The 11,718-nt window shown below is 41.5% G+C and overlaps 1 protein-coding gene across 1 annotated transcript in view; it reads right to left on the bottom strand.

The window, feature by feature from the left end:
* Window positions 1-2,901: 2,901 nt before the first annotated feature.
* The window catches only part of MB (myoglobin), a 62,968-nt gene continuing 54,151 nt past the window's right edge, over window positions 2,902-11,718 (bottom strand). Inside the window, exons 3-4 of the mRNA XM_044679129.1 lie at window positions 6,972-7,047; window positions 2,902-3,038 (exon numbers count right to left, since the gene is read on the bottom strand). Coding sequence (XP_044535064.1) covers window positions 2,902-3,038; window positions 6,972-7,047 — 213 coding nt within the window. The remainder of the gene's footprint in view (window positions 3,039-6,971; window positions 7,048-11,718) is intronic.

The raw sequence follows: 11,718 nt of genomic DNA, 5'->3' as shown, positions 1-11,718 counted from the left end.
TAAAAATTTTCTATGAGTAGGTGTTTCTTCTGCTCTTTGCTCATTTTCCCAGCTTTTTTTTTTGCCTGTGGGCTGAAAGTTCTGAAAATTGCCAATTCTGCCTCCTCTGCTGATGACTTGTAGGACTTAGCATACTGTGAGCTATTTTGCACTGGAGCTAGGGGCTTCACCACAGGCAAGAAAGATCAAGTGCTATGGACTTTGGCAACTCACTATGGGCTAGTGCCAGGGCTTGAGACTTCAAGGGGTGGGTGTGGGGTGTTCTGCTGTTGGCTTAGGCATAGTCCCAGGATCCCAAAGTTGACCTATACCCAGGCTTCTGGTGCAGTAGGTTGGGGGTGGGCAGCCTGCACTCCCCTGTGTGCAGTTTTACTTCCTGTTCCCCCTTTTCCCACAAAAACCAACTCTCTCCAGCTACTTTATAAGTTATTGTCTGTAGGAGAGCCCCCTCACTCCATCTCTTTGTTGGTTCTGTGACTCCAGTCATTTTGAGAGGCCATTTGGTTCAGCATTCATTTTACAGAGGAGGAGCCCAAGACGGAGGGAGGTCACACAGGTGGGATCATATTGATCTTGAATTTGAAAAGACTTCTAAGGCAATCTAATCAAATCTCCTCATTTTACAAATGGGGAAATGGAAACCAAGAAAGTTAAATGTCTTATAAAGGATCATGTATTTGGAGATGGAAGGGACCTTAGAACCTATCTAGTTTGACCCCTTCATTTTACAGATAAGGAAACTTTCATAAAGCTAAATGTAGGAGGCAGTTAGTGGTTCAATGGATTGAGAAGAAGGCCTAAAGACAAGAAGTCCTGGGTTCAAATGTGGCCTCCAATACTTACTAGCCGTGTTTCTCTGGGCAAGTCACTTAACCCCCATTGCCTAGCCCTTACCACTCTTCTGCCTGGGAACGACTAGACAATATTGCTTCTAAGACAGAGGGTAGGGTTTGTTTGTTTTTTTTTTTTAAAGAAGAAAGTTAAATGTCTTGTCAAGGATCATAGATTTAGAGCTAGAAGGTATGTCAGAACCTACCTAGTCTGACCCCTTCATCTTACAGGTGAAGAAGCTCAGGAATAAAAAGTCCAAGAAATTTTGCCAAAGTCACACAAGCAGGAACTGGCCCAGAACCCAGGTCTGCTGCTCCTGAGTTAGTAGCTCTTTTCACTAATCCATGTCACTTCTCAGCTGGACCTGTACTCAAAGCCTTTCCATGTTGGCAAGACCTGCTAGTTTATGTTTTGCTGACATTGCCTTCAAGACCAATAGAATTAGGGCCATATATAGATCATCTAACCCAACTTTCTGAAACTAAGGCTCAGGGAGGTTAAGAACAAGCCCATCTTACATCCTATAAGAGCCCAGGCATCAAAGAAGGATCTTAATGGAGAGAAGTTTTTCAGAAGCTCATAAACAACTGAACCCAGCTATGAAGAGCAGAGTGAATCTGGCCTCATAGGTGGGATGAGCTGGAAAAGACTTCAGGGTCATGTAGCCCAGTTGTGTCCAACACAAACAGAAAGATCCCGCTGGCCACATAGTGACATAGGAAACCACAAATTAATATTATTTATGTTGTACTGCATTTTTATTTATTTTGTTAAACATTTCCCAATGACATGGGTTTTATACCTCTGACTTGCCTAATCCTCTTATTTTAGAGATAAGGAAACTGAGGACCAGCTAGACAGAGAATCTTGCTTGGGGTTACCCAGGGACCTAGTAAATATCAGAAAATCAGGGAAAAAAAAGAGTAATAATGCCAATAGTGAGAAGCAATGTGGGAAAGGGAATGGAGTCCAAAGTATCATTGACCCATAACTGGAAGAGCCTTAGGGGTCCCCCCTCTTATTTTCCAGAAGAGGAAACTGAAGTCTAAGAAGTGGTCTGCCAACATTTGGCCTTGGGGGTTTCCAACTATGTCCTGTGACTCTGGAACCTGCACTTGTGATGGCATCAGTGATGGTATCATCAGTCAATCTATCAACAAGCATTTATTAAATACCTTCTATGTGTCAAGTTTTGTGCTAGGCACTGGGGACACATAGGTATATGAAAATAAACCCATTAACAAACATTTTTAAGCTCCTACTTTTTTTCTAGGCTAGGCACTGGGGATACAAATACAAATATGAAACTAAATTTGCCCTCACGGAGTTTCCACTCTAAAATGATAGCTAGCATTTGATAGCCATTTAAGGTTTGCAAAGCACTTGATTTACTCTTTTGATCCTCACAATAATTCTATGAGGCAGGTGCTGTTTTTATCCCCCCCTTTTACAGGTGAAGAAACTGAAGCAGGATGTGAAGTCAGGATTCAAATCCTGGCTTCAAATCCAACACTCTCCACTTCTTGACCTAGCATGTCCATTTGCAGGGTGTCCCAAAAGGCTTAGTGCAACCTTAAGCCTTAAAAGCATGAGACTTCTGGGACACTGCATATGCAGACATATTCAAAATAGAGGCTAATATTGGTCAGTATGAGAGTTAGGATTTGAACTCAGAGCCTCAGTCTTCCCGTTCAATCTATTTTCTCCTTTATCAAGCCCCTCGTGGTAAATAGACCTGAACTTTTCCTTGCCGGACTGATCGTCAAGCAACGTTTAAATGAAACATTTCACGTTAGCCTTCCATCCCCCTGCCCCTCCTGAGGCACAGATATCTGTGCGCACAGAGAAGGCAGGTGTTTAGGCTCTTAGCACTTCCCTCTCCAATGAGCTAACCAGCAGAGCCTGGAGGCAAGGGACCCATTGAATCCTCCTAAGAAACCAATCGGCTGAAGGCCTCCCGTGGAGCAGGGCTCCTTGAAGGCAGAAGGCTGTACGTGGCTATTATTCTCTGGTTTCCATAACAACCATCTCCTATCTTCTCAAGGCTGACAATGGGAACGTTGTCGCCAGTCAGGCAGTTGGCGGCATCTGAGATGCGCAGCCTTCGATGCGCTGAACTGCGATCCACTTGATGTTGGATTCAAGAGGAACTCGGCCACGATAGCTGTCGGCGCTCTTGCGGGGTGGAGACGGTGGGACCAGCCACACTGGTCAGAGGCAATGATGACGTCTCTAGGGCTCATGAAGGGTGCTGGGCTCGGCAGTACTCTCCATATGACAGCCCAGTGAAGTAGGTAGGGAAAAGCAGCATTGGCTCGATTTGGTAGACGAGCCAAAGGAGGAGGCTCAGAGAGGTGCCAGGAGTGAGACTTGTCAGGAGTCTCACAGTTAGGAAATGCCAGAGCCAAGACTCGAACCCAGGTCTCTTTATATCAAGTCTATGCCTTCTTTGGCACACCATAAAGCCTTCTGTTATTGTTGATGGGAAGTTAATATCTACCACCCTTAGCCAGCCCCAGGGATGCTGCCAAATTCGTCTTCCCTGTTCCTGGGAACCACATCTTTCTTCTGCTCAGTTGGAAAAAGGCTAAAATATAAGCTTCCTCATTCTGTCTCTGAATGATCTCATAACAGCCTTATAAAGTAGTTCAGCTAATATTAACTGCATTTTAGAGATGAGGAAACTGAGGCTTAGTCTGCTTCCCAGTGCCACATAGCCAGTAAATATTAGAAGCAGGCGACCAATTCTGTCTCCGAGATAATTAGTCTTTTACCATCTACCTTGTGCTGCTCTATTGTTCTACAATAGAATAACCAGAGGGTTATTAAAATAATAATTCACATTTATATAGCACTTTCATGTTTGCAAAAAATTATCTCATTTAATCCTCACAATAACCCTATAAGATAGGTTCTATTATTATCCCCGCTTTGAAGATGTAAAAAGTGAGGCTTTAGGAAATGTTGAAACTATTGTGTGGTCAGCAACCGTGGGTAAGCTTGTTCAGATTCACACAGCCAGTATTAGAGGAAGGATTTGAAGCCAGGTCCTGGTGATTCCAGGATCAACATTTTTTCCACCAGAGCTCAATGCCTCTCTGGGAAACAGCTTGAGAAAGCAGGTCTCAGGGATACTGAGACATGGCAGCACTGAGGAAATAAGTTTGTTGTCTACTAAGGGGACTATTTTGTGTGTGATTATATTTATCTTTTTTAATTTCTTTTTTTATTTTAATAACAAATTTCCACATTAAGTTTTCTGAAGTTATATGATCAAAATTTTCTCCCTTGCTTCCTCCCTCCCTGCTCTTGGGGCTGGCAAGCATTTCAATCTGGATTATACATGAATTATCATGCAAAACACTTCCATATTATTCATTTTAGTAAGTGAATAATCTTATAAAGTCAAAACCCCAAATCCTATACCCAAATAAACAAGTGAAAAATCATAAGCATTCTGACTCCAACAGTTCTTTCTCTGGAGGTGGGTAGCATTCTTTTTCATAAATCCCTCAAAATTGTCCTGAATCATTTTATTGCTGTTAGTAGCAAAGTCCATCATACTTGATCATTCTACAATATTGCAGTTAATGTGTATGATGTTCTCCCTGTTCTGCTCATTTCACTCTGCATCAGTTCATGGAGGTCTTTCTGGCTCTTTCTGAAATCATCCTGTTCATCATTCCTTACAGCACAATAGTATTCCATCACCATCATATACCACAAATTGTTCAACCATTCCCCAATCGAGGGACATCCCTTTAGTTTCCAATTCTTTGCCACCACAAAAAGAGTAGCTATAAATAATTTTGTTCACGCAGGTCCCTTGGAATGGCTGAACAAATTGTGGTATATGATGGTGATGGAATACTATTGTGCTGTAAGGAATGATGAACTGCTTGATTTCTATATGAACTGGAAAGATTTCCATGAACTGTTTATATTGGTATAGGATTTGGGGTTTATTCTCTTACAAAAACGAACAATATGGAAATGTTGTCTGAGTGATAATACATGTATAACCCGGTGTAATTGCTTGCCAACTCCGGGAGGGGAGAGAGAAGAGGGGAAGGAGACAACATAAATTATGTAATAATGGAGAAATATTTTAAATAAATAAATGCATTTTTAAAAATTAAAAAAACCAAGCATGTCCTTTGTAAGGGGACTGTTTTGAAGGGAGCAATTTCAACCATTTTTCCTACTCATAGGATCATAGAAGGATAGATTTATAACTGAAAGGGATGTTAGAAGCCATCTGGCCCAATGTCCTTCATATTTTACCGATGGAAAAAAAAACGAGGTCCAAAGGTCTAAGTGACTTTCCTAAGGCCACATGAGAAGTAAATAGATAGGATTCTAACTCAGGTTCTATGTCTCCAAATTCATCACTTTTTTCCAATGTATCCAAAGTTCTGGTGATCTTATAAAAAAAATCAATCTCATTAACTCATCTCCTGGGCCTGTATGCAAGAAAATTATCCAAGTTGAGCTTCACAAATACCTACAGGACACAGAAACAGATAATTAAGAATCATGCCCACAGAACCCAATTCAATACAGACATCTCTGAGTGATCTCCATGCCAGGCTCACCAGGGACAGGAATATATTTCACAAACTATTAAATGACTGGAAAGACCTCCCTGAACTGATGCAGAGTGAAATAAGCAGAACCAGGAGAATTTTGTACAGAGTAACTGAAATATCATGGAATGGTCAAATGTAATAGACTTTGCTACTAACAGCAATACAATGATCCAGGACAATTCTGAGAGACTTATGGCAAAGAATACTATTTACCTCCAGAGAAAGAACTGTTAGAGTAGGAATTCAGATGAAAACATATTATTTATCACTTGCTTATATAGGTTTTGGTTTTAATAAGATTATTTGCTTAATTGTGTAAGCAAATTATTATTATTACACAATTATTACACAATCCATTATTACACAATTAATAATATGGAAATGTGTTTTGAGTGATAATACATCTATACCCCATTAGAATTGCTTGTCAGCTCCAGAAGAAGGGAAGGAAAAGAGGAGGCAGGCAATGTGAATCACGTAACTTTGGGAAATTTATGTGAAAATTTATTGAAATAAAATAAAGATAAAAATTTAAAAACCTTTAAAATGCAAAAATCATTCAATGATGATCTTAGAAATGGAAGACATCTCCAAAGTCATCATATCCAAGCTGTACCCAAATAGGCTTTGCCCCATAGCATTCCAAAAATGTTCTTCCAGCTTCTCCTTGAACACTTCCAGTGGTGAGGAACTCATTACCTCATGAGGCAATTTATTCCATTGCTGGATGGCTTTCATTTTCAAAAAGGATTTTTTCTCTACATCAAGTTAAAGTCAGCCTCCATGAAACCTTCAACCATATCTCTCTGGGATCATTTTGATTCACTAAAGGCAAGAAGGATGAGTAAGAAAAGGCCTTTGGACTTAGCAATTCATAATTATTGGTCACCTTGCCAAGGATCATTTTCAGCTGAGCAGTGTCCATCATGAAACTCATTGCCCAGTGCTTTGCTGAAATCCAGGTATACTGTATCTATTCCTGATCTCCTGCTGATTTATAGAATGATATTCTTAATGGAAAAGGGAACCCCGCATAGGCTTTCCTATACTCTGTATTTGAGTGGTTATCTTGAATGCTTCTAGGGGATCAGGGAACCCTTTTCCCCTATAACTGTGGAGACCCAGGTACAAGCTGTATTCTGAGAGATAGCAGAGTGAGCTCTGGTTGGGGGCAGAATAATTCCCAAAGTGATATGATTTGGTGGGGGCAACTCTCTCTCTCAAGATTGAGACTGTTCCATTAAGCTCCATGCTTAGGCAGAGGGCCATGGGTTTCACTCATAAGCTGTGACCAGGTCTGTGCTTTAGAAGAATTAATTCCCCAACTATTTTGAGCCCTTAGTCCAGGCTCCTCTCCCCTGCCCACTCCTCCACCTCCTTCCCTTCCCAGCATTTTTCAAGGAGCAATATTGGATTGCTGTGCATGTCACGCACTCTCTCCCTGACTCTCATTTCTCTATCAGAGCTGCTAACAAACAATTGAACCATCCAAAGGGAAAAGGAGTGCTCAGATCATTAGCCCATGAGGAATTAGAGGTGGAGGAAACAGACCTGCAAGGTCATCTGGCCCAACCCCTTCATTTTCCAGAGCCCAGAGGATCTCAGAGAAGGGAATAATGGACTTTCCCTGATCACACAAATAGGAAGTGCAAGAGCTAGGATTCCAAACAATGTTCTCTTACTAACAAGCCAGTGTTCTTTCTCTCACACTCCGTGATAAATTTTGAAACATAATCTATTTGCCAAAATTTACATCAGTAGATAGTCTTGGTATTGGAGCAACAAGGAGACAGGGAAGACTCTAGAGAAGGTGAGAAGCATAGGCATCAGGAAGCTGAATATGGTGGGGAGTGCAGGATGTATTGGAGAAGAGACATGACATCCTTTAGACTAAGTGTTGCAATAGGGAAGATGAAGAAGGTGCAAAGAAAAAGCAACAAGGACTCTCTGGTGTAAAAAGCTGGAAATTAACATTCTCGGCAACATAGAGACGAGCACTGTCAGCTCAAAGGAGGGAGGATACTGTGTCTGAAGCTGTTCACAAAAGCTGTCTATTGGCAACAAATATTGTCAGTCTTGAGAGATCAATTCTGAAGATACCTGAAAAAAAAAGACTTAAAATGTCCCCAACGTCAGATCCATTATTATTACTCAAAACAACAACAATAAATGACTAAGAAAGTATTAGTCAGTAGGCAGCTAAGTGGCATAGTGGATAGTGTGCTGGGTTTGGAGTCAAGCAGACTCATCTTCCTGAATTCAAATCTGGCCTTAGACACTTCCTAGCTGTGTGACCCTGGGAAAGTCACTTAACCTTGTTTGCCTCCATTTTCTCCTCTGTCAAATGATCTGGAGAAGAAAATGGCAAACCACTCCAGTGCCTTTGCCAAGAAAACCCCAAGGAGAGTCATAACAATTCAGACACAACTGAACAAGAACAAAAGAAGGGAGAGAGGTTTGGAAATGAAGGTAATGTGAAAACAAAAGACAGTTTTTAAACAGGCTTAAGAAGAGAAAATATTAGTAACTCCTGGCTGTATCTCTCTTTTCTTGTTGTTATAAAAGGCTTTTATGAGAATAATTTGCACCTGTAGAGAGGGCATTCTTGATGAAAGTATGAAAAAGCAACAGGTTGGTTTTCAGAAAGAATGTCTTCTGGCAGATCATAACAGTCGCCCAATTGACTGAAAGTCGCACAATACTAAATCCCACTGAGCCTATTGTTTATCCACTATAAAAAAGCATTTTACTCAGGAGAGCAACATTGTTCCCCAGAGGTTCTTCTGCAACAAAGAGTGTTGCCCCACACCTAAGGCAACATCATACAGGGTTCCTGGAAAGATGCAGCAACAAGTCAAGTCAGCAAGCATTATTTAAGACCCTGCTGTGTGCGAGACATTGTGCTAAGAACTGGGACTGCCAAAAAAGGGGGGAAGGGAGCAAGAAACAGTCCCTGCTCTCAAGAGGTTCATAGTTAATGGAAGAAACAGCTTGAACAAATGCATGGAGAGAGGTTGGAATGTCAAATCTGGGGAGCTGCAGGAAATCCAGTTTAACTAGAGTGAGTGCATGATGTGGAGACTAGAGGAGTAGATTGGATTCAGGCTATAGAGAACACTGGAGAAAGTAGTTGCCTGAAATTACACAGGGGGTAAAAGTAAAAGGCTGGAGCAGGACAGGCCCCACTTACTACCTGTACAATCTCAGGTACAGGTACTTTCTCTCCCTGAGCCTCAGTTTCTCTATTTGTAAAATTAGGATAATAATTCACACACCAATAATCAGATAATATGTGAGAGCCCCCTGTAACCATGAAAGTATTATTGGGGTGCCAGCTATTTCATTGCATCCACACCCCAAACACTAGTCCACCCAGTCATCCCATGCTACTCAGTCCAGCAACCTAGGGAAAAAATCTTTGGGCTGATTGCTAATGTCCTTCCCCCTCCTCTCCCCAATTAATATGTATTTGTTTTAGGTGTATCTTATATTTACTTTTCTGTAAACATGCTGTATCCATAATAAATGTTCAGTAAATGGGTTTTTAAAATTATAATTATTCATTCAGAAGAAGAATATAAGCTTCTTGAGGGTGGGGAAACTCACTTCTAAAATTTGAAGCACCAGCACCCTGGACAGCGCCCAGCATAGAGTTGGCACTGAGTAAAAGAAGCAAGGTAACAATGGAGAGGGCTGACCTTCAGATTGCCTAACTGGAATTCCAAGCCTGCCCTCCAGCCTTCCTACCTGTAGTATTTGGGGCAAATCTCTTTACCCCTCTAGGCAGCAGGGTCTGCGTTTGTGAAACCAACCAGTCTAGATGCCCTAAATCTGTGATCCTACAAATAAAATGTTCCTTGATTATGGGATTTTGCCAAAGAGTTGAAAGCTCTATAAGATTCTCAGAGAAAGAAATTCGCAGTTTGCCTTTATGTGAGAGACGGGAGGAGGAGAGACAGAAAGAGACAGACACAGAGACAGCGGGGAGAGAGAGAGAGAGAGGCAGGGAGGAAGACAAGAGACAATCTGTATGTGTGTAGGAGAGAGGAATAGACACACACAGAGAAGAACAGAGATTTGAATAGAATTGGGAAGGATCTTGGAAATCCAATATAACTACTTTGTTGCAAAAAATAATAATCATTTTTAATGTTGAATCCCAAGTTATCTTGTTTCTATATGCCAATAATTTCTGGAAATGCCATCCCTTTCCAATTGGCCCCTTCATTTCACAGATGATAAAGTTAAGGTCTAAAGCAGTGATTCCCAAAATGGGTGCCACTGCCCCCTGGTGGGTGCTGCAGTGATCCAGGAAAGCGGTGATGGCCACAGGTGCATTTATCTTTCCTATTAATTGCTATTAAAATTTTTTTTTAAATTTAATTTCCAGGGGGCTAAGTAATATTTTTTCTAGAAAGGGGGTGGAAGGCCAAAAAAGTTTGGGAACCACTGCTCTAAAGGAAGGTGGTCTCTTGTGATAGTAGCAGACTTGGGACCAAAGAGGAGGCTGGGGCCAGAGGAGTGGGTGGCCAGTGGGTGCTTTCTGGTTTCAAGGCTGTGACAAAGACTGGCTTCATGAGTCCTTTCTCTAGGAGGCCACTATGTGGGAGAAATTCAAAGACTGGAAGACAGTCAAGGCCAAGGCTTCCTGCCTAATCCAAGCACTAGAAAGTGAGATGTTCTTCTCATAAGATCTTGGGATACTCTTTAAAAAAACCTCTTACCTTCTGTCTTAGAATCAATATTGATTCTAGAACAGAGGAGTGGTAAAGGCTAGGCAAGGGGGTTAAGTGATTTGCCCAAGGTCACATAGATAGGAAGTGTCTGAGGTCATTTTTGAACTCGAGACCTCCCATATCTAGACTTGGTTCTCAATCCACTGAGATACTGTCCCACTCCTGATGTCAATCCCTGATTTAATTCTAAGCCCTGGTCGATTCTATTCCATCCACAGATAAGGAGGGAGAAGAGACAGACTGCAGCCAGCAGCTGGAGGGGATGGTTCCAGCAGCTGCAGAGCTTTGAAAAGTGTAAGAATCTTAAAGGCTAGCACTGATGAAACCCCTCTTGGGAAATGAAGGGCAAACCCTTCTACATCACATAAGACAGTAAGTAGCAGGAGCATACTGGATTTGGAGTCAAAAAACCTGCGCTCAGATGTCCTCTTATTACCTATGTGACTTTGGGCACTTAATCTGTTTCCACAACTGTAAAATGTGGGCTAAAGCACCTTTGAGAGCCCTTTCAGCTTGAAATCTATGATCCCAAGGTCTTTTAAATACTGCTGTAAGAGGGGGAAACTGGGTAGCTCAGTGGATTGAGATCCAGGCCTAGAGATGGGAGGTCCTAGGTTCAAATCTGGCCTCAGACACTTCCCAACAGTGTGACCCTGGTCAAGTCACTTGACTCCCATTGCCCACTCTTACCACTCTTCAGCCTTGGAGCCAATACACATTATTGACTCCAAGATGGAAGGTAAGGGTTTAAAAAAATAAATACTGCTGTAAGGTTTAGAAAGTGCTCATTTGATCTTCACAGGAGATAGGTGTTGTTATTATCCCTATTTTACAGATGAACTGAAGATAAAGTGAGGTATAGAGAGGATGCGCAATGACATACAGAAAGTTTCAAAGACATAGTTTGAATCCTGATGTGCCTGACTCCAAAGTCAGCACTCTCCTTTAGTTTTGGAGATAGGAGGAACCTGAAGTCTAACTCCTTCCTAAATAGGATGAGATGAAGGGAAAGAAGCATTTATTCAGCCAGTGTCAAGCACGGGGATAAGTGCTTTCCAAATATTATCTTTGTCCTCACAACAACCCTGTGAATCATACACTATTATTATCTTCATTTTATAGTTAGGGAAACTGAGGCAAACAGAGGTTAAATGACTCATGCAGGGACATATTACTAAATGTATGATGTATAAGGCTAAAATTTGAATGCAGAATACTTCCTCATTTCAAGCCCAGCATTCTAGGGCCATGACCTCACACTAGGGATCCTCTTTATACCTCTCATCAAGGTCTTTCCCAGATGCCACAAGAAGAACATTGATTAGAAGTTCTATAACTTCTAAGTAACCCATTCCATTTTGGATGGTTGTCTATAAAATATAGATATAAATATGGCTATAGATAATTTAAACATTTTGTTTTTATATCACCATCATTTTCCCTCTATCTCTCCAGGCCATCCACTATGAGAAGGAAGGAAGGAAGGAAGGAAGGAAGGAAGGAAGGAAGGAAGGAAGGAAGGAAGGAAGGAAGGAAGGAAGGAAGGAAGGAAGGAAGGGAGG

Source organism: Gracilinanus agilis, chromosome 5, assembly GCF_016433145.1.
Source record: "Gracilinanus agilis isolate LMUSP501 chromosome 5, AgileGrace, whole genome shotgun sequence".
Taxonomy (NCBI): Eukaryota; Metazoa; Chordata; class Mammalia; order Didelphimorphia; family Didelphidae; genus Gracilinanus; species Gracilinanus agilis.
The sequence above is the reverse complement of the archived record's forward strand: the minus strand, read 5'-3'. Positions and strand labels throughout refer to the sequence as shown.